Source organism: Sphaeramia orbicularis, chromosome 6 (genome assembly GCF_902148855.1).
Source record: "Sphaeramia orbicularis chromosome 6, fSphaOr1.1, whole genome shotgun sequence".
NCBI classification, from domain to species: domain Eukaryota; kingdom Metazoa; phylum Chordata; class Actinopteri; order Kurtiformes; family Apogonidae; genus Sphaeramia; species Sphaeramia orbicularis.
The window spans coordinates 15,237,908-15,260,779 of record NC_043962.1 but is presented as its reverse complement, the minus strand read 5'-3'; the positions used below and the strand labels follow the sequence as shown (position 1 = coordinate 15,260,779).

The window sequence follows — 22,872 nt, the reverse complement described above, 5'->3', positions numbered from 1 at the left end:
TACACATTTAACAAGACCTGGAGGAGGTTTTCAAGCAGCGGTAGAGCCGGTCCATATGCATATTTACCATCAACCAATAAAGCTGATACTCTTTCAGCTAACCTTTGCCGTCTCAATCCAAAAATCCAGCGCTGATTTGACTCGCTTGTGAATATTTTATATGTGTATTTGAATTTCTGTAAACATCAGGGCTGATTGTGCTTCCTATCGAAACGACTCCATAGCGCCGGAGGGAATCGGGGCAGCTGCAGAGTTATGGAAATATATGGAAAATCTCTGCATAAAGAGCCGGGTGCTTATACAGTGTAAAGATACACACCCACAGCAGGAGACAGAGGGATGACGGTTATTATCAGTAAGCTTGAAAGTGAGCCGTGAGATAAAGGCCCCTCCCAGAGCATTTAGCTCATAGTGATATACTGTTCGATAGAAGGGATCAGCTGAGGACAGACGTCCACACAGAACACACAGGAAAACTCAAGTGTCCCTTTATCTCTCTGCCTCCTTTTCTACCAGAATCACACTCTCATTCATTTGCCTTTTTTTTAAATTCTCTCTTCAAAGCAGTTTCAGTTTCTCCATTTCTTACTCTCGGCCTCTGTTTCTTCTCCTCTGTCTGGATCTTCCACTCTTTATCTCTCCTTTCACACTCCTTACCAAAACAGAGCTGGGCAGCGAGGCAGGATGAATCATGAGAGGATGAGGGAATTTTGGCCCACTCCAGCTCCGAGCAGGCCAGACACAGACAAACAGCAGAGCTATGTGAATTAAAGATGACAGGAGCCCTGCTGCTGCTCGTCACAGTGCAGCCTGTTCGGACTCTGCAGGTGGAGTTCAGTGGACGGATACTAGAGAATGTACTTTCAAACACAAGGGTGGAATATGCATCCTCTTTCCAATGACATGCAGGACAAAAACCCTCACATAGTCTTTAAAATGTCCTTACAAGTAACAGTGTGCTCACATAAACACACAGTTGTATAGAGTTACTGTTTTGTTTTGTTTGTTTTCTTTGTTGTGAAATTCTGCATTTTCTGCCAGGAGTCAGTTTAGTGAGATAATGCTGAGTATGTGTGTGCTCATATACTCGTACTGCAGGGTTCAGACTACACAATATTGTGTCTGTTATAATGGGTACAGTGTCAACAACGCAGACAAACAGCGGTGTCTGAAGATATGAGTGATCAGATCCTAATCATGTTTATTTCCATGTAAGTAAAAAGGGTTCATATTAGGTAATGCTGTCAGATTAATGTTTGTCACATCTTTTTGAGATTTATTTTATATTTATTTTCATTTTATGTATTTATTTTGCTTTATTTATATATATTTATTTTCATTTATTCATTCATTTATTTATTTATATATTTATTTTTTCTCTGCCATGTTCAAGATGTTCATGATGTTCAAGTTTTGTATGAATGAAAAAATAATAAATAAATGTTTATAAAAAAAAAAAGAAAAAAAGGTTCATATTCCTAGGAATTTACTTCAGTGGTTTGGTGCATACATGAAACATGGAGTAGGTGAGAAGTATGCAGTAAAAAATTTATAAAAATAAACAAACTAGAAAAGCACTCCAAGGCAGATCAGTGCCCCCCTCCCCAGTCACCACCAAATTTTAATCATTCGTTCCTTGTGTCAGTATCAACATTTCCTGAAATTTTCATCCAAATCTGTCCATAACTTTTTGAGTTATCTTGCACACGGACAGACAGACAGACAGACAAACCAACGGCGGCAAAAGCATAACCTCACTGGCGGACAAAATAAAACAGAGGATTGACGCTGGCTGTATTGTGTTCAAATGCCTATATACTGGGCGATATGTAAAAAAAAAAAATCATATCATGATCATTTTTTTCATATCAGATGCTATTAATATGTATCATAATATAAATCAAATCACTATTTTTGTCAAACTTCAATTTTCTGTTATTCATAAGTTAGTTGTGAAGACATCGGAAGGTTATTATCGATTTAAATGTGATTTATTTCACTGGTCTACAAGGAAAATGCTTCCAGAATAAAAGTAATGAAATTTTACCACATGAGAGTCACTGATAAAGAAAAATCAAGTCAAAAATGCTGGTTGGCCGAACTTTCCAAGATACAGCCTTGGGTCAAAATGTGAAATTCAAGAATTAAAGAGAGAATGGGTTTGATTCAAAAGGAATATTTGCCTCAGAGCTACAAGATCTACTTCAAAACACTGTCTGCACATTAGAATACATTCACTTTACAGGTTCTATTTAGTGGAAGATTTATAAAACTATTATATAAATGTACATAAACCAATATATACAGGGTGGGGAAGCAAAATTTACAATATTTTGAGGCAGGGATTGAAAGACAGTGTATGACCAATTAGTTTATTGAAAGTCATGAGAATTTATTTGCCACAAGAAAATGTACATCATAGAAAATGTTTTTATTCTATGTGTCCTCCTTCTTTCTCAATAACTGCCTTCACACGCTTCCTGAAACTTGCGCAAGTGTTCCTCAAATATTCAGGTGACAACTTCTCCCATTCTTCTTTAATAGTATCTTCCAGACTTTCTGGTAATAGTTTTGCTCATAGTCATTCTCTTCTTTCCATTATAAACAGTCTTTATGGACACTCCAACTATTTTTGAAATCTCCTTTGGTGTGACGAGTGCATTCAGCAAATCACACACTCTTTGACGTTTGCTTTCCTGATTACTCATATGGGCAAAAGTTTGTGAAAAGGTATGGATAATAGTGTTAGGTATGATTATGACATCAATATATGTTTGGTTTCAAAACAATTGACGTAGTGCCTGCTGAGAAAAAACAACTAAATGTTCATTGTAAATTTTGCTTCCCCACCCTGTATGTGTAATAACACTTAATCATATACCTTGAAAGCATTAGCAAACCGGCACTTTTGTCATTTATTTTCCAATTAATCTTATTAAAATGCGTAACATTTAGCACATTTAATCTCTGAAGCAAATCATTTCTAAAAAAATTGTAGACCAGTGTTTTCTGTCAGAGGTTGAACATGACAGATGTGCTGAAGAACATTATACAACTGTTACAGGTAAATAAAACAGGTACATATTTTTACAACTAAACTAAAAGTCTGACCAGCAGGCAAAAGCTTTCAAGATTTCAAAAGAGAACACAAACAAAACAGACCATCTTTACAAAACAGTGCCAGGGGTTTATACACAGGAGTACGTTCCTTAACTCCCATATAACTGGCATGAACCGAAAATGAAACTTAACAAACTTTGAACGTCCGACTCCCTTCTATGCCACACCCTACTTTTCAGTAACCCTGTCACCAGAGTTCTCGGTCACATTTTCTCCTGAGGGAACATTCATCGCCTCCCACTGCAGCCCAAACATTAGCATGTGTGCCTCAACCTAACTTGACATGTCTTCAGCGTGACTGGTTCAGTGCGGCGCTACTGAATTATGATTGGCTGTTCTTATGTCTGTCAAAATGTGAATGAATGAATTCTATCAAAATTGTATAAAGCATGTTTCAAATTTGGAGTTTGCATGTTCTCCCCGTGTCTGCGTGGGTTCTCTCCGGGTACTCCGGCTTCCTCCCACCATCCAAAGACATGCACTGATAGGTTAATTGGTTAATCTAAATTGCCCATAGGTGTGAATGTGAGAGTGATTGTTTGTCTCTATATGTTCAGCCCTGCGATAAACTGGGGACTTGTCCAGGGTGTACCCCACCTTCGCCCCTATGTAGCTGGGATAGGCTCCAAGCGACCCCCGTGACCCTAGTGAGGATAAAGCGGGTTCAGAAAATGAATGAATGAATGTCTCAAATTTCTATCGAGGAAAAGTTATATCGTGATATATATCGTTATCATTTTATTGCCCAGCCCTACTATAAACACAAAAAAAGAAAAAAAAAAAAACAAAAAAACGGAAAAGTACGAATCTGGTCTTGGGATATTTATTAAAAAAGAATGAATATTCATATGCTGTGATGAAACCTTTCCTCCACTTCACAGCTCTACTTTGTTTTACTTACAAAAATAGTCCTATTTAACTCCGTTTGAGCAAAATCATGGAAGTCAGTTGTCATTGACGGTGACGATATACTACATAAACAGCACGATGATTATTGTGTCTAGCACCCACTAATGTTCCTGATCAATGTTTTATTATTAGCTGTGAATTTTTCATCAGTTTTTATTTTTAACAAACTTTTTGTTGTCACTTTCTCTTCAGTTTTGATCAGTTTTTAAATGAAATTTGCTATTTTAGTTTGTATTTTGAGTTCTTAGAGGAGGTTCAGATCTATTTTTAATCAGATTTTGCCTTTTTAATATGAACTATTTTCCAGTGGAGAGATCATCAAGTTCAGAAAAAGGAGCTGTTAGAAAAATAATGCTTTTTTTTTTACAATGTATATTCATTTATGATACAATAAACCACAGACAAATTGAACTATAAAAGATGTCTGACACTCAAGATTGTTTGCGTCACTAACCTGCAAAATAGACACAACAATAACAACTAGAGGTTGACTGTTACGGGTTTTTCTAAGGCCGATGCCAATTTTTAAAAATTTGGTCAGCTGATGGCCGAAATCTACAGCCGATTTTTGAGGCTGATATTTAAGGCCAATTTTTGAAGAATTAATGACACTCTTGTGGTTCAAACACGTTCTATACATGAAATCGCCTGGTATTATAAAGACGTCTTCATTAAAATTAAGGTACAATTAAACTGACACTTGTATTTTACATTGACCATAAAATACAATTGAAACACTCAGATAATTGAGATTTTTATGCAGCAATATTAATAAAATTATGAATACACGAACACATAGTACTCTTATAACATTTATTGAACTTCAAGTGCTGCCAACACAGGTGCCTGATCAAATATCTGATGACAGTTTTACTCCTGATCAGATATTGACTTTCAAAAAAAATTAAGGCTGATGGTCAATATGGAAAAAAAAAATCTATATATCAGCCTGATATATTGATTTCACCTTTAATAATAACAAAACATATAGATCTGGGCACACAATATTCAGCCATAGGCCCAAGACTATGTTAACCTTCTTGTATAAGGTTTTTAAACTAGACTAAGATTTGTAGGATGTTTCCCTTTAAGAAATGTTCCTGGTATTTCATCACCTTCCACTACAAAGCCTAAGACATACTTGCAGATCGCACTTTCGTTGCCACAATGTCAGGCATTGATCGCATGAAACTGTAATGTTTTGCCATCTGCTATTAAAACTGCAACAGAAATTGGAAGATAGATTTCACATCCGCCCAATATATCAGGCTTTAGTGTGAAATAAATTGAAAAGGATGAAAATACTCTTTAGTTTTTTGAGTTGTATTGATTTTTTTTTTTTTTTGCAAAGCCTCAGTAGTTGGAAATGTTTTTACGCATCTACATTTTATCCTGTCAGTTTTTGGTAATAATAATAATAATCATAATAATAATAATAATAGTAATAATAATAATAATAATGGTCTGTGTCTCATGTAGTTACCTCCGCCAAGGAGGTTATGTTTTTGCAAGGGTTTGTTTGTTTGTTTTTTTCTGTTTGTTTGTTTGTTTGTTTGTCTGTCCGTTAGTGTGCAACATAACTCAAAAAGTTATGGACAGATTTGGATGAAATTTTCAGGGTTTGTTGGAAATGGGATAAGGAAGAAATGATTACATTTTGGTGGTGATCGGGGGGGGGGGGCCCACAGGGGGGCCACTGATCAGCCTTGGCGGAGGTCTGCGCTCTCCAAGTGCTTCTAGTTTGATTTAGTATGGGTTGGATGTACGTACTGCCCATCAACAGGATAAGTTCATTTCTCCCATGAATCTCCTCTATTTCAGGCCCAGTGACTGTGTTTGCCTGAGAGAATCCCAGGCAGGAAAGCTCAGTTTGAACCTGAGGTGCTGTCATGACGCTATACATCAACAAATGCATCTATTTCCATTCAGTAAATCATACTGTGTCTCTACATCTGCTGCCCTGGTACGTGGCGTTGGCTGTTGAATTCTGCTGTATATCTGCTCTTTTTGTTGTGAGCCTGTCATGTAGAGAAAATAAATCTAGCAGAGCGTCTAACTCCACACAACTGCGCTTTTTTTTTTTCTCTTCTGGCCTAATTCGTATAGATCGGCCCTATAATATGCTGTAAAACAGGGCTGTCAAACTCATTTTAGTTCAGGGGCCACATTCACCCCAATAAGATCTCAAGTGGGCCGGACCAGTAAAATACTAACAGTGCCAAAAGTAAAATTAAATGATGTCAGTGTTTACATCGATGAAGTTTCCTTAAAAATCTGAATAACATGGACAACTTGAAATGTCTTAAGAAAAACAGGTGCAATTGTGACAATATTCTGCCTCAGTTTATTATTTACACGTGTGCGTTACAACTTACTTTACAATTACAAAAACACAAAATATTTACTAACAGGCAGAATATTGGTAAAATTGTACTTACTTCTCTTAAGACATTTCAGATTGTTCATATTTATTCGGGTTATTCACATTTTTTGATAAAGGAAAGTTTGTCGATGTAAACATTTTCATGTAATTTTACGTTTTTTTGTTGTTTTTTTTAACACTAAAACAACGAGAAAATTTGAGGTTGTCATTATTTATACACTGAAAAATGATTCATGGGGTTAGTAAGTTAAGCTTAAAATCAAGAGCTTTCTCTGCTTAAAAAATTAAGTTTGTTACATGTACACATTTAAACCAGTTGATAAGTTATTTTATTAAGTTGAATCCATGTATCATTCATTCTTTTGTTTTGCAATTTAAAACCAATAATCAAAAAAACAAAAAGACCACTCGTTTTTTTTGTTTTTCATTTTCAAAACCACAATGAAAAACAGATAACGGTTTGTTTTTCCATTTCCCAATTTTGTGCTCAAATGAAAAATGGAAATAACGGAAAATGAACATTTCATCCGATTTTGCTATTTTCAATATAGTTAAGTTGTCTAACCCGGAAGTAGTCATTACGAGGGAAAAAATAAACAAACAGAATTTTCCAAATTAACGAGATACTGTTTTCTGAAAAAAATTATATTTGGCTCTGTTTTTCTGAATTAATTAATTCAGAAAAACAGAGCCGAATTAATTTTTTTTCTGTGAATGCAATACACTTCCGTATGTATCAAACAGCTGCTTAATTATAGCAAAATATTCCTCCAGTCCGGCCATGATTCCGTTTGTTTATTTTTTCCCTAGTAATGACTACCTCCGGGTCAGACAACTGAACTATATTGAAAATAGCTAAATCAGATGAAACGGTCGTTATCCGTTTTTTCCATTTTTCATTTGAGCACAAAATTGGGAAATGGAAAAACAAACCGTTTTCAGTTTTTCATTCTGGTTTTGAAAATGGAAAACAAAAAAACAAGTTGTTTTTTTTGTTTTTTGATTTTTGGTTTTAACCCTTTCATGCACTGTCCACTACAGTGGACAGTTCTTCTCCAGCTGTTCTCTTGTATATTCATGGGTTTTGTAGTTTTAGTTCCATATCAGCCAACACAGTGGACGCTTATGCACCATCCCATACACTGTAATTCAGATCATTACTGTAACTTTACTGTTCTTGATAAACCTGATCTGCAGTAACATGTTTGAGTGTAAATCAATTGTGATTTGTTAGACAAAAAGTTTTTTTTTTTTTTGCATATTATCTCCATGAAGTGAGTAATTACTAGCATTAGAATATGTTAAAATGTGAGAAGACATCAGATTAGCAGCATTAAAAATGTTTTAATTTCATTGTTTTCATATCACTTTCTGATATTCGGTTTTAAACACATTGCTTTACTTCAAAAATTAAATGTATGGATATTTTTGTAACTCCATCGAAAAAAAAAACTCGATCGCATTGTTTTTTTCATGGCTACACACTGAAGAAAAAAAATCTTGACTAAGGTTCTCATAATTCGTGCATGAAAGGGTTAAATTGAAAAACGAATGATACACGGATTAAGTTGGTGTAAATGAAAAACAAGGAACACAGTCTTAACTTAATAACACTTTGATTTTGAACAGACATTTCTGCCTTAACATATTAGTATATTAAGTTAGTACAGCTTAAAAATCTTGTAAGCTTCCTTTAAAAGCTGAGTACAAATCTGACGTGCCTGGTTACTACGTTAGTATTTTACTGGATTGACCCACTTGATATTATATTTGTCTGCATGTGGAACCTGAATTAAAATGATTTTGACACCACTGTAATTTTTGCATTTCACGAATTCATCCCACCAGCCAGATCTGACCATTTGGCGGGCCGAATTTGGCTCCCGGGCCGCATGTTTGACACCTGTGCTGTTAAGGCGCATATGAAAGGCATCGCTCAGCCCTCCCCCACCACCACCACCATGGGTTTAACAGCATCCTCTGAATCAGACCTGAAGGATTCTGTCCGATTCTGAACTCCAGCGTTTCCATCTGTGATCCTATGACTGTCACCGACTACCGGGCTCCTCTTGGCAGGGTTTTACAACTCATCAAACATTCTCTCCTGTATCACACCCTCCTGTACGCTATCCCTCGGCTCCTTCTGACTGCTCATATCAAAATCAATGCCAGGTTGTGGGTGCCGCTGCTGAACAGGTGTTGCAGAAAAGCAGAGTTTTCTTTTATTTATACAGTATGACCTTTAGGCTGTCTGGTCAAATGTGTCTCTGAGCAGGAATATAATGTTGCCCTGATCAAAATTGGAAACATGGGAAAGTGTAAAATCTCTCTACAGACTGGATAAACAAGTCCAGTTAGAGGGGAACAATAGACCTAGAGCAGGGGTGTCAAGGTCATTTTCTTTCAGGGGCAACATTCAGCCCAATTTGATCTCCAGTGGGACCAGTAGAATCTATACCATAATACTGGAAGGGCTCAGAGCGTCTGTGTGTGTCGGCACAATTCTGACAAATTGAGACGTTCAGTTTGGTACCTACAGTTGAGGAGTAGTCCCATCTCCATGTTAAATATGTCAGCAAAAATTTCAGGAGATATTAGTCATTTTGGAATACAATAAGCACAGTGCCACGATGTATGATGGGAAATGAAGTTACAAACAGGAACACATTTAATAACTTCAGTCCCTACATACCCGGTCAGTTTGGTACCTACAGTTGAGGAATAGTCCCGTCTCTTCATTAAATATTGCGGCAAGTTGATAGGACCAATATTTTTGGAGATATTTGTCATTCTGGAATACAATAAGTGCAGTATCGATCTGCATAACGGGAAATGAAGTTAAAAACAGGAACACATTTAATAATTTCAGTCCCTACATACCTGGTCAATCTAGTACCTACAGTTGAGGAACAGTCCCATATCCACATTAAATATCTTGGCAAGTTGATAGGACCAATATTTTCGGAGATATTAGCTATTTTGGAATACAATAAGCGCAGTACCACACTGCATGATGGGAAATGAAGTTAAAAAGAGGAACACTGCATTTACTAACTTCAGTCCCTACATACCTGGTCAATCTGGTACCTACAGTTGAGGAATGGTCCCATATCCACATTAAATATTGCGGCAAGTTGATTGGACCAATATTTTCGGAGATGTTAGTCATTTTGAATACAATAAGTGCAGTACCACACTGCATGATGGGAAATGAAGTTAAAAAGAGGAACACTGCATTTACTAACTTCAGTCCCTACATACCCAGTCAGTTTGGCACTTACAGTTGTGGAATAGTCCCATATCCACATTAAATATCTTGGCAAATTGATAGGACCAATATTTTCAGAGATATTAGTTATTTTGGAATACAGTAAGCACAGTACCACGCTGCATGACAGGAAATGAAGTTAAAAACAGGAACGCCACATTGACTAACTTCAGTCCCTACATACTTGGTCACTTTTGCCCCGTTTCCACTACATGGTATCGACTCGACTGGACTTGGCCTTTTTGTGTTTCCATTACGAAAAAGGACCTGGAATCTGGTACCTGATACTAGTTTGTTGGTATCGCCTCCGCTGAGGTTCCAGGACTGGGGACCAGATACTAAAACGTGACGTGTAAACACTGCAGAACACTGATTGGTCAGAGAGTCGTCTCTGTGACCCGCCGCTTTACAAAAACAGATGCGGAAGTTTACAGTAAATATAGCGGTAGGTTAATCCACATGTTGACAGCTCGAAAAACTACACCATGGTTTGTCGAGGAGATTCAGATGTAAAAATTCAGCATGAGCTTGACGAGACAACATGCAACAAGTGAGTTTATCAGCGACTCTCTGAGCAGATGACACGGAAGTAACGTGCCACATCGCTATGACGTCCAGGTACTCCTAAGTCGGTAGTATCCTGTAATGGAAACGGTCTCCAGAAATAGGACCTGGTACCCGAGTCGAGTCGAGCCGAGCCGAGCCGAGCCGAGCCGAGCCGAGCCGAGTCAAGCCGGTTCCACGTAGTGGAAACTCGGCATTTGGTACCTACAGTAGATACCAAACTGGAAGAAAACTCCAAGGCACTCTCTTTAAAAGAGAGTTTCTTCCAGTTTGGTATCTACTTTATGAATCCCTTTTTCCAAAGAGCACGTCGAACAAACTCTTTTTTGGTCCGAAAAGCATTCCTTCCCATGAATTTTTGGTACTCACAGTTGAGGAATAGTCCCATATCCACATTAAATGTCACGGCAAGTTGATAGGACCAATATTTTCGGAGATATTAGTCATTTCGGAATACAGTTGCCTTACAATCATGAAAGCGCAGTACCACACTGCATGATGGGAAATGGAAGTTAAAAACAGGAACGCCACATTTGCTAGCTACAATCCCGACATCTCAGTATCGGGGTATCCTGCCCCCTCAAAAGAAAGTTTGCGAAGTTTCAGGAGGTAGGGAATGAGCTTTACAATAGTGGGAGATATAGAGGAATTAGGAACGCCTGTTAAGTTTCACTTTCATTTCACAAAGGGAAACAGGAGACGTACAGTATGGTCTGCGAAACCCCCCCCCCCCCCCCCCCCACCCCCCAAATGGTTTATGAATCACACACACACACCCTGAACTATTCACCACCCTGTTCGTGCGCTCTGTGGTTCACAATTTCACCTATATATTAATTTATGAATTGCTGGTCACACTTTAAAGAATTACTTACCAAACAATTTTTATATCACTACTTATAAAATGTAGACTCACATCTTTTCCCAAAGTTCTGCTCTCCCCAGCATAAAAACTACCACATCACATACTAGTAATAACACAATAGGCTATAAAAAATGACAACTTCACCTGAAAAAACTGAAATTTCTTAAGAAAAATAAGTGCAATTTTAATAATATTACGCCTCAACTTATCATTTATACATGTGCATTATGGGTAGGCCTTGCAAAGGCACAAAACATTTCATACCAGGCAGAATATTGCAAGTAATTTTCTTTAGACATTTCAGGTTGTTCAGATTATTTGCATTTTATTGTGAAAGAATAGTTTGTTAATGTAAATATTTTCTTTATTTAAATTTTTCTTCCACTAAAACAAAGGAAAAATTTGGAGTTGTAACTATTTATGGACATAATGTAATTTTTTTCACATTAAACCAAGAAGAACATTTCCAGTCATTATTTATAGGTTATTATGTTATTATTTTAATCTCAAGGGATTTCCTGGTTAAATAAAGGTTAAATGAAATAAGATAAATAAGAATAAAATATTTTACTTGAGATCACATTGGTTTGAATGTGGAACCTGAGCTAAAACAAGTTCGACACCTTTGACTGTTAATACCTTCAGTGTCATTTTTGCACTTGGCAAACTCATCCTGTGGACCGGATTGGAATCTTTGGCGAGCCGGTTTTGGCCCGCTTACCGCATGTTTGACACCTCTGGCCCAGAGCATGAATGCGTGCAAAATTCAGAGAGAGCTGTATCGGTTACAGTGGATGAGTTCATTACTATTGTATGTGCATGTGACCGTGTGTGTGGCCATGTGACACCCCGAGTATGTGTGTGTTTTTATGTGTGAAACTGTGCGCATGTGCCCGAATACGTGTCTATTCTTTGTGCGCTTACTGTGCATGCATTTTGTGTGAAATACAGTAAGCTCGTTTCATTATTCCCAAGTGTTTACTGACAGATACCGGACAGGCCTCAGTGAGCAGCTTTGGCTTCATTATCCCCCGCTGCTATGGATAGACACAGATCACAAGACATGTACGACCAACACACACACACACATACACACATACACACACTGGCGTCCCACTGGGATATTTAAGCGGTAGTGACAACAGGGACTTATTTGGGAAATATCTGACAATTTTGAAGCCTGACATTTGGCAGCATTACAAAGTCTGCCTCAACTAAAATACAGCAAAACTGAAATTAGACTAGTGTTCAGATAGTCTTAATGCACAATGTTTTGGTGAAATGTGATTTTTTTTGTGTGTGTGCTCGTTCATATTACACATTAACTGCAACTTTATCAGTTCTCAGTATGAGCTGAATGGCACCCTGAAGTGACCCGCATGTGCAAAACAGGTCCTGACGTAATACATGACGACACATGCACGCACTGTGTTTACAGAAGTAACACACCTGGGACGCAGAATTGTGACATTTGTCGCATTTTAATGGTGTAAAGGTCGGATAAATGGATATATGTGACCAGGCTGTTCAGACTAAAGTCGCATTGCAAACTAGAAAAGCACTCAGAGAGCGCAGACCTCTGCCAAGCCAGATCAGTCTTCCCCCTGATCACCACCTAAATTTATTCATTTGTTCCTTATTCCAGTATCAGCATTTCCTGAAAATTTCATCCAAATCCATCCGTAACTTTTTGAGTTATCTTGCTAACAGACAAACAAACAACCCCCCCACCCCCCACCATCACCACCAAAATGTAATAATTTCTTTGTGCCAGTATCAACATTTCCTGACAATTTCATGAAAATCTGTCCATAACTTTTTGAGTTATCTTGCTAACAGACAGACAGACAGACAAACCCCGATAAGATAACCTCCACTGTTACACTTAACTAGAAAAGCACTTGGAGAGTGCAGACCTCCGCCAAGGCAGATCAGCCCCCCCCCCCCCCCCCCCCCCCCCCCAATCACCACCAAAATTTAATCATTTGTTCCTTGTTCCAGTATCAACATTTCCTGAAAATTTCATCCAAATCCATCCGTAACTTTTTGAGTTATCTTGCTAACAGACAAACAGACAGACAAACCCCGATGAAAACATAACCTCCACCGCTCCTTGGCAGAGGTAAATATCAGATACAGATTGGATTTAGGACCATATATGAAAGTGGCCTGGGTTGGATTTAAAAAAAATTCAATTTGTGCTGTTCAAACTGTCTTTAACAGATCGGATACAGGTCACATATGGGCAAAAAAATCTGATTTGGGCCACATTTGTCTGCAGTTTGAACATAGCCGCAGTCAGTTTCTTTCAGGAGCCACATTCAGCCCAATTTGATCTCCAGTGGGCTAGATCAGTGGAATAATAACATAATAGGCTATAAATAATGACAACTTAACCTGAAAAAAATAACATTTTGTAAGAAAAGTAATTGTGGATCGCATTCAGGTCACATATGGGCAAAAAATCAGATCTGGCCCACATTTGTCTGCAGTTTGAACACAGCCAAAGTCATTTTCTTTCAGGGGCCACATTCAGCCCTATTCGATCTCCAGTGGGCCAAATCAGTAGAATAATACCATAATAGGCTATAAATAACGACAACTCAACCTGAAAATACTGAAATTTTTTAAGAATAATAAGTGCGGATCACATACAGGTCACATAGGGGCAAAAAAATCAAATTTGGGCCACATTTGTCTGCAGTCTGAACGTAGCCTAAGACACTGTAGCCTATACACCACTAATGTAGGGGAATAACTATGTACAAGTGTGTTATGCAATTAAATTTCCACCTAACTTTTACTAAATAACCTTCACCCTTTTCAACTAATGCAACAGAAGACTGTAAAGCCAAAAATGCATGTATTAGACAGAATGTACAACCAGTTAAAAGCACATAATTTAAAGCATGTTATAACCCTAGCCCTTAAAAAGCCCTTGAAACTCTAAATGTGCTATCAGAGGCGTTCTATTTGAATTATCCTCCTCTTTATGTAGAATGTAGCATTTATTCTTTTGCTTTGCATCTATCCACGCTGCAGAAATACCTCCTTTTTAGAGATTCCTGCTCAATGTGGATCAACAAAACCATTGAGACACATTTAAGTCCAATGTCATCAAGGTTTAGAAGGTTTGTAAGGAAGGATCGTCCGCATCTAAACACACTGTATGCACTCCAATTTTGCATATTGGTTTTGATTGATTTTCTGAGTGAATATGCATCACTTCTCATCTCCCAATAAAATCAATATGCATTACTCTAAGCAATCTTTGTCTGCCACAAGTATCTGTAATCAGTCGACCATGCCAGGGTGGCTAACCGTAAAATGAACAGGGCTCTAACATTATTGTACAGCGGTAAAAATGCTGTCAAAACCAAACTGCTGCTGAGGAAATATGTACAGGCGAGTTAGTAAAACCACAATGAGTCATTTAATTGACCTCCTGACCCACCAAATTTGTTTATGTGTGTTCAAGATGGAATTGAAGAACTTATGTTAATAGTTTGACAGTAATCAGTGTAGAGTTTAGAGTTGTGAAGTCTGCACTGTTTCGTTTAAATGTGTATTTTTATGGATTCTGATCTTTGTCCCATTTATGACATAGTCAAAAAGTAATCAAAAGAACTTGACAATGAGCTATCTGTGGTCGATTGCACTTAAAATTAACATTATTCACTGTATTTTCTTCGAGGAAACAGACTAAAGTTTCAGAATAAAACCTTCATTTCCAAAGTTATGAGCTCTTCTATTTTTGACATCCTGCAGATTTAAGAAAATGATGTCTTTAAGCGGGAAAAGCACTGACAGAAGAGATTTACATTAGTTTGCCCTAGTTTTCTTCAGGTGTAGATCTCTGAATTGAGATGTAGGCAACTGTTGACAACTACAGTCGTGGGAAAAAAAATGTTGGACACCTTTAGAAATTTACAAAATCGCATATATTAGCATGAAATATTCGCAGAAAATTCTCTTTTGTGTTTTAAAAGATGTGGCTGCATCAAACACAAACAAGTCCAAATAATTTTTTTGTTTATCGTTAACGAGAAAAAATAACAAAACTAAATTCTCGACAGTTTCGTCATGTCACGTCCTGGATGTTTCATTATTTTGCTAAAACACCCAGTTTTCATGTGGATGGAACGGAGCATGTGCAGAAGGGAGCATGTGAGTTGGAAGGATACAACAATACTTTACTTCGTTCAATGACTTAAGAATGATTTTTAATGCAATATATCGCAAATACATTGGGTGTCCAAATACGTTTTTCCACCACTGTTTACTGAGTAAGTATCAGCAAGACTAAATATTGAGGTATTTGTTACACATTATCATCTGAGCAGAATCAGAAGAATCAGAATCAACTTTGTCATTTTCATAGCATATACTCTGCAAACATGGGAGCAAAATACTGTTCTTCAAATGTCAGGAGCACATCTATTATAATAAACCTGGGTATAGAGGTGTAAATATTAGTAGTTGCTTCATAATGACTTATAAAGAGCCAATATTTTATTGTATGTAGCGAAAATAGTTAACCCCTTATAGACTATTGTACCAAATTTTCCTCAGTATTCCACTGTTTTTGTAATGATGCGCTGCTCAACACTTTCTGTGTACCACAAATGCATAGTGTCCAAAAACTGTATACAGTATACAGCTGAGTAAGCATCAGCAAGACTAAATGTTGAGGTATTTGTTATACATTGCCATCTGAGTAGAATCAGTGTAAAGTTTTCTCCAATTTGAGTAAATTTTCCTGTGATAGTTGCTTTATAATGACTTAGAAAAGCCAATATTTTGATTCATATAACAAATATACTTAACCCCTCATAGACTTGTCGTAGACTACCTTTGCCTCAGTGTTCTACTGTTGTTGAAATGATGCGCTGCTCAACACTTTCTGTGTACCGCAAATGCATGAGGCGTCCAAACGCTTCTTTCCACCACTGTTTGCTTAGTAAGCATCAGCAAGACTTAATGTTGAGGTATTTGTTATACATTATCATCTGAGCAGAATCAGAATCAACTTTGCCATTTTCATAACAGGTACTCAGCATACATGGGATCAAAGTACTGTTCTTCAAATGTCAGGTGCACATCTATTATTAAAAGCCCTAATTTGGGAGTTAATGAGAACCTAGCAGTTGTAGATATTTGTACACAAGAAAAGTTACTGAGCATTTTTTCTGGAGTCAAAAGTATTTTCCTCAAAAAGAATAGATTTGGCCTATATTGAGTAAATTTGGCTCTATATTGAGTTTGGAGAGCTCTACCCAAAGAGGAACTTCTACTCTTTTTAGAGAGGGACCAAATGTTATCTGAGTAGTATAAAATTTTCTTCAATTTGAGTAAATTTTCCTGTGATAGTTGCTTTATAATAACTTATAAAAGCCAATATTTTATTTCATGTAACAAAAATACTTAACCCCTCGTAGACTGTTGTCGTAGACTACCTTTGCCTCAGTATTCCACTGTTTTTGTAATGATGTGCTGCTCAACACTTTCTGTGTACCACAAATGCATGACGTGTCCAAACACTTTTTTCCACCACTACATATTCACACCACATTCTGGCATCACATTCTCGTTCACTCACCCTGTCCTCTTCTTCTCTGAGGTCGGGCATGGTGCTGATGCACAAGCTGATGACGGTCACGGCAACCATGACCACAGACATGCAAGCGAAGATCTTGCCCGGTAAGCCAGACTGTGGGTTCTCCACCATATCTCTGAGCCAGTTCATCACCTTGCGGTACTTGGTTTCCTCCACCGGCACACGTTGCATGGCGTTCCGCTGCCGGCGTTCTTCCTCTCGCCGCTCCTGCTCGTTCACCTCCTCCATGCGCGTATACATCTTCCTCTTACAGCAGCGCTCCATGTACGCCATCTCCACACCCCAGTACGTCAGCTCATCGTGAAGGGAGAGAACGCACATTTCCCGTAGCAGCCGCAGTTTACCTGCAGCCAGGAAGTTGAGGATCACCCTGAAGGCAGACGGCGAACGGTCAAAGAAGAACTCTTTGCGGGCTTCGTCATAGTCATCGCAGACTCTGGCGATGTCCTCAGGTGACCGGCAGCCACAGAGGCGGCCGAGGCGCGTTAGGGGGAACTGCTCTAGAGTGCTCCACGGGAAGGTGTAACGGTTTCCTCCAACGTTTATCACCGCCAGCAGTCCATGATCAATGGACACCAGATCCTCTGGTCGACGGATGAACTGAGCCCTCTGGTAGTACACACCCTGGACAGCAAGCAATACATCAAGACCTCTCAACGCAACAGCAAATCATCTGGACTCTTGAGTACAAATTCAGTCAAGTTTTTTCCTTACCTTGATGGTCTCAGTTTCAGGGATCTCAGTGAAGATGCGGTCAAGACTGCTGTCATCACTGACGGACAAATTGCTGAAATCATGGTTGGCGTTACTGATGATGGGCATGGCAGCATCTGGAAAGCACGCTGCTCCGGGATGGGCAGCTCATGCAACAAACAGAGAAGGCGACTACAGCAAGCACCCGGTTTTAGTTTCCAGTTTCAGGACCCAGCAGCCCTTTCTGTATTGCAGCCTCTAGCGCCTTAAGTGAAATGTTGCACATGGGAAATCTTTTCTGCTCAAAGAAATGGCTGCAGCTTTCAATCTTTTTCAAGCTGAGGGATGAACTATGGCTTTGGCTTCCAACCAGCATAGCACAAACCCAGTTACGAGAGGACTGAAACGTGCCAGGACACCTGTTGTCACATTTGTTTTGCGGGTGGGATTTGACGTCCGCGATGGACTTAGGTGACACATCAGGAATCAGCAGCAGATCAGTGGGTAATCCCGGTCTGAAGCTAGAGTCTGGAAACACAAAGTTGAAATAGAGAGAGAGAGAGAGAGAGAGAGGGAGTGGAGTTAGGATTGATCAATGACTGAACTGGAAGAACCAGCCACATGTGTGATGCTGTGATGACCAGGGACTGAGGGGGGATCCTCTGTGTCGCCACAGCAGGATTAGGGAGGACCTCGACACATGGTGGCATCCTGCAGGCAACAAGAGAGAGAGAGAGAGAGGCAGAGGCAGACGGAGATAAATGTCAGAATGGGGAGGTGATGGAGTCAGATTGGTGGTGGTGGGAGGGGGGTGACGATATAGAGCAAAAATGGGCAAAGAATTGGGAAGACAGATGGTGCTGAGACAGAAAAGGGGAGAGGAGGAGACAGAGAGAGCACACCTCAATGAGACTGCAGTGCTGTAGGCTCCTCCCTCCTCTCTCACTTCCTTTCTTGTCCACAGAAACAAGACAGACACATCAGCTCTGCTTGCTATAAATGGCCAGTCAATGCAGACGGTGAAGTTAAAACAGATAACAAAACAATTTTACACTCATATCTACATCTATTAAGGGGGCTGTTTTACTTAACGCAGGTGTGAAAAGAAAATGAAGGCAGAACAGTAGAAAAGAACATTCAGGTCTGTAGTGTTATTCACACTCTGGGTGAATTATTGGCTGTTAAAGATGGGCAGCAATCCTAGCAACGGACACTGAAACTGAAACACAGGGTCCAAAGTGTTTTTCTTGGCAAAGCAACTGAACTGAAACTTACTGGCACTCTTGGTTGTTACAGTTGCCCAGAATGGGTTGCTGTATATCAAAGACTTAAATAGTTCTGGTTCATCTCAAACTGGGCTCTATTATTTATCATCACACTTGACTGCAACTAACCAACACGCTGTCTACTCTGATTCAGAGTTTCTTTACTGCTAAGCTCCATGCATGAGGACCAACACGCAATCAAAAAGACCAAACAGTTGCATAACGTGTCCCAGCAGAAACAGCAGAGCTCTAACTCATAACTGTTTTCTAATTATCCATCTTCAGCGCAGTGAGTTACACATACTTTTTCCTGTGTAGATATATTTATCAAACTTCAAAATACAGAATACACACAGGTGTTCACTCACAAAAACAAACAAAAAAAAGTAAAAAAAAAAAAACCAAAAAAAACACTTAACCCTTCCATAACCACATACACATACTTTTTAAGCAAACTATCAGCCCCGAAAAGCCAATATCTATGTTTTGCAGTCGAAAAACACTGAATTCGTCTGGCTCTGTTTTATATATTTACTGGTGAGAAACAGATTTCAAGCAGCACTTCATCCTCTTGAGGAAAAAAAAAAAAAAAGCCAATCATTAGTGGATGAGAATGTTGTTAGCACTGAATGGAGTGGTGACAAATGATAAAAGAGTAAAGCTGAGGCTCAAACAGCTGGAGTTTTCCTTTGAGACTCCTTCTTGTGTTTCCAATTCTTGACAACACAGCTGACTTCTGTTTTGGGTAGTTGCCCTTCAGTTTTTTTTTTTTATTGTCATCTTTGAAGCAGAATAATGTTGTGAATGTTAATGTTTTCTTTTTTTTGCTCGCGCCACAGCAGTTTACGTGAGGTTGAATTAGACGGATATTTGCAGACTTTTTCCCATTAAAAACAAAAAAAACAAGAAAAAAACAGGCACCAACACTCATCAAGTTCCAGTTTATACTTCTTCTTACTCCTTTTTGACCATGCAAAACTCAGATTTGTACGTACTTGGAGATAGATTCTGTTCATTTAAATGTTTTTTTTTTTTTTTCTTATTTTGCTTCGTTTTGGGTTTTTCTTGTTTCTTTGCATTTTCAAAATAAATAAATCAATCAGCCAGTGTGACTAGTCCTGACTCACTGCCACGATGATGGGCATAGTGTGTTGACTGATACACACACATGCAGTCTTGCAGGTTTGCAGTAATGCTCATATTTCCATCCAATGATGCTCTATAAATTAAGCCCATTTGTCAGTACGTTTCCAGAATATTCTTCTCAGCAGCTGACTACAGAACCGCCGGCTTATTGAATGTGTGAGTGGACAGAACGGACAGTTTGAAGCATTGGATCCCTCCAACAACACTCACTAATTCAGATCCAGTAGGATGGGATCCTGTACTGCAGAAGCCAATAAATCACTTCTGTCACAGCGGTGGTGTTTCATTTCCACCCCACGGAGGAAAGAGAACACGATAAAGTATTTATTAATCGCTTTTTTTTATTCCCTATGGATGCGTCTGCTTTTTCTTAGTGGAAAGTTAATTGAAGGTGTTGGTGGGTAAACCCTGCTAGTCCTACATGTTGTCTTTTGTGGGGGTTTAATTACTTTTATAGTCTGATTCAGATTCAGAAAACTTTATTTATCCCATATGGACAATTCATTTGCAGACATAAGCCCACATTCAAAGTCCAATGTGACAAACAGTGCACAAATACAAGATCATTGAAAACAACTACAAATAATGCATTTAAATAATAGAATAGAATAGAATAGAATGCCTTTATTGTCATTATACATATATACAACGAAATTATAAGAGACAACTCTATGGTGGTGCGTAGTGCAAAACAGTTTAAAGAAGAAAAGAAGTGTAAATATATTTATACAGTATAAGAACAGGCAACCAAGAAAACAGTAGAGATAAGTATATATTGCACTTTGACCCTGGCTGAACGCTATGACATATGTTAAATATATGTCCTTTGTGAGGTATTGTCATTGCAGTGTGTTCAGTACCCATATTGCACATGGATTAAAAATAATCAACAATAAATAATCAATAAATACTAATGCAGACTAAAAGACCCTATTGGTTCTGCTAACATTAAAAAAAATCTCATATAAAATGACATTCAGCTTTTATATTAGATATATATATATATATGTATATATATATATATTTTGTCCATATCTGACTAGTTGTTCTGCTATCAGCTGTTCAGTATGAGCAGTTGAAGTCATACTGTATTCAGTCTTCAGTCAGAGCCTATATAATATTCATGGGCAAGTCAACAGTGACTGCATTTGCCAGGAGCTGATGATGGGACCCGTGTCTCATATGGATCAGGTTCGTCTCTCTCTCTCTCTCTCTCTCTCTCTCTCTCTCTCTCTCTCTCTCTCTCTCTCTCTATGTGTGTGTGTCTACAACTTACACAACACATACACACACTGCTCACCACACAATAGACTTTTCATTAGTCAAAATTAGTCTTATTTTGATCCCATTGTGCGCAAAAAAGCAAATAAAATAGTCTTTTTTTATAGCCAAAATCAAATCTAACCTTACACTTCTATGGTGCAATGGCTGATATATTGTAGATTTTCTGAATTAAATTCTGTGACTTTTTCAGTCGCATTGTGTTACTATATGATGCATGGTTGAATAGGTGAATAGAAAAGACCACAAGTAACTTCAGACAAATATAAAGCGACAAAAAAACCTGAATCCCGCATGCAGACACCAGCGGAACTTCAAGTGCACCTTACCATCCTGAGCCCCGCACTTGTCTCCAGAGCAAGCTGTGAGAAAAAAAAAAAAAAAAAAAATCCTTCTGTCGTTCTCCGTAGACACCTCCGTATCATTCAACAGCAAACATTGAGGTGAAGAAGCATTTCCATCCGGCACATGTTTAAAAAAAACACCTGGGATACCTCTGTGGCATCAGCATCATCCATGCCGGTGGAAGACGCACAGACATGAGAAGAGACGGAGGCGGGTGAAGGTTTGATGGTGAAAGTGTCCCGTTACTGCTCGGGTTGGTCCTGCAGGAGGAGGAGGAGGAACAGAGGAGGAGGGAGAGAGGAGAGAGGAGGAGGGGAGGAGGGGACGCGGTGCGCAACAGAGGAGACTCCGGATACCCAAGTTCAAGTTTGCGTAAAAGGTGACGAACAGGCGCAACAGTGATCTGCAATAAGAGAGCATGTGACCAGACTAAGAGTCACATAAGACAACAACACATGCGAAAGGGCTGTTCTGAACGTCTGTCCTTTTTCTTTTTTTTTTTTTAAGATCAAATTCAAGGACACAAAAGGAGATGCTCCACAGTCTGCGTTTTCCGAGTCCGACCGCGGATCGCTTTTACGCGTAACAGGGGGCGCGGTTCTCCATCGAATATTACCCTTCACTCCGGGGTGGGTTTAAAGCAGCGTTTCCGAATCAACTTATACATGTTAACCCTTTCATGCATGAATTACACTGGTCTACATTTTTTTTTTTTTTTTTTATAAATGATTTGCTTCAGACATTAACCCTTTCATGCATGAATTTTGAGAAACTTAATCAAGATTTATTTTCCTGAGTGTTTTTATTCCTCTTTAGGCATGAAAAAAAAAAAAAAAAAAGGGACTGAATTTTTTTATGAACATATTTTTCATGGAATGGCATAAATATTGTGACATTCAGGCAGGAATAAGTCACAGGAGAGGCAGCTTGGATTGCATTCTTCGGGTTCCAATACACCGCACGACAATGGGAAGCTAATTTTATTGACTTTTTGTTTAACAACAACACATGTGTAATACAGCACATACTCTATTGCCACAGCACAGACCTTTCAGTCATGGTGTCAAACTAAACATTGCCTCCACACACTCAACTCAGCTGCCCTCCCCCATAGGCACAACATAAGTCCCATAACTGTGCAACACAAAACATGAACTAACTTTTAACGCATATTTTCAACATGCAATGTAGCACACCATCACATAACACAGTAACACTGCAAACCACGAGTCACATAACTCGGCACAAACCAATCAGTGTAGCTCGCTACAATATCTACTCAGCTGGACACCATCAGTTTGATTTTTGAAGCGAAGAAACATGTATTTACTGATATATTGTGTGAAAACTATGAAATACATTTTTTTATTGCTGCTAATCTGATGTTTTGTCACATTTTAACATACTCTAATATTA

General features: G+C 38.6%; 1 protein-coding gene across 4 annotated transcripts in view; it reads right to left on the bottom strand.

The window, feature by feature from the left end:
- The window catches only part of kcng4a (potassium voltage-gated channel, subfamily G, member 4a), a 67,832-nt gene extending 45,797 nt beyond the window's left edge, over positions 1–22,035 (bottom strand). The window contains exons 1-4 of one of the 4 annotated variants that reach the window (XM_030137252.1): positions 21,606–22,035; positions 18,322–18,372; positions 17,441–17,947; positions 16,709–17,350 (exon numbers count right to left, since the gene is read on the bottom strand). In XM_030137252.1, coding sequence (XP_029993112.1) covers positions 16,709–17,350; positions 17,441–17,548 — 750 coding nt within the window. In that variant the 5' untranslated portion in view covers positions 17,549–17,947; positions 18,322–18,372; positions 21,606–22,035. Of the gene's footprint in view, positions 1–16,708; positions 17,351–17,440; positions 17,948–18,321; positions 18,373–21,440 lie in introns of all 4 variants that reach the window. The other 3 variants (XM_030137251.1, XM_030137250.1, XM_030137253.1) reach the window with 3 other exon arrangements.
- Positions 22,036–22,872: the final 837 nt, after the last annotated feature.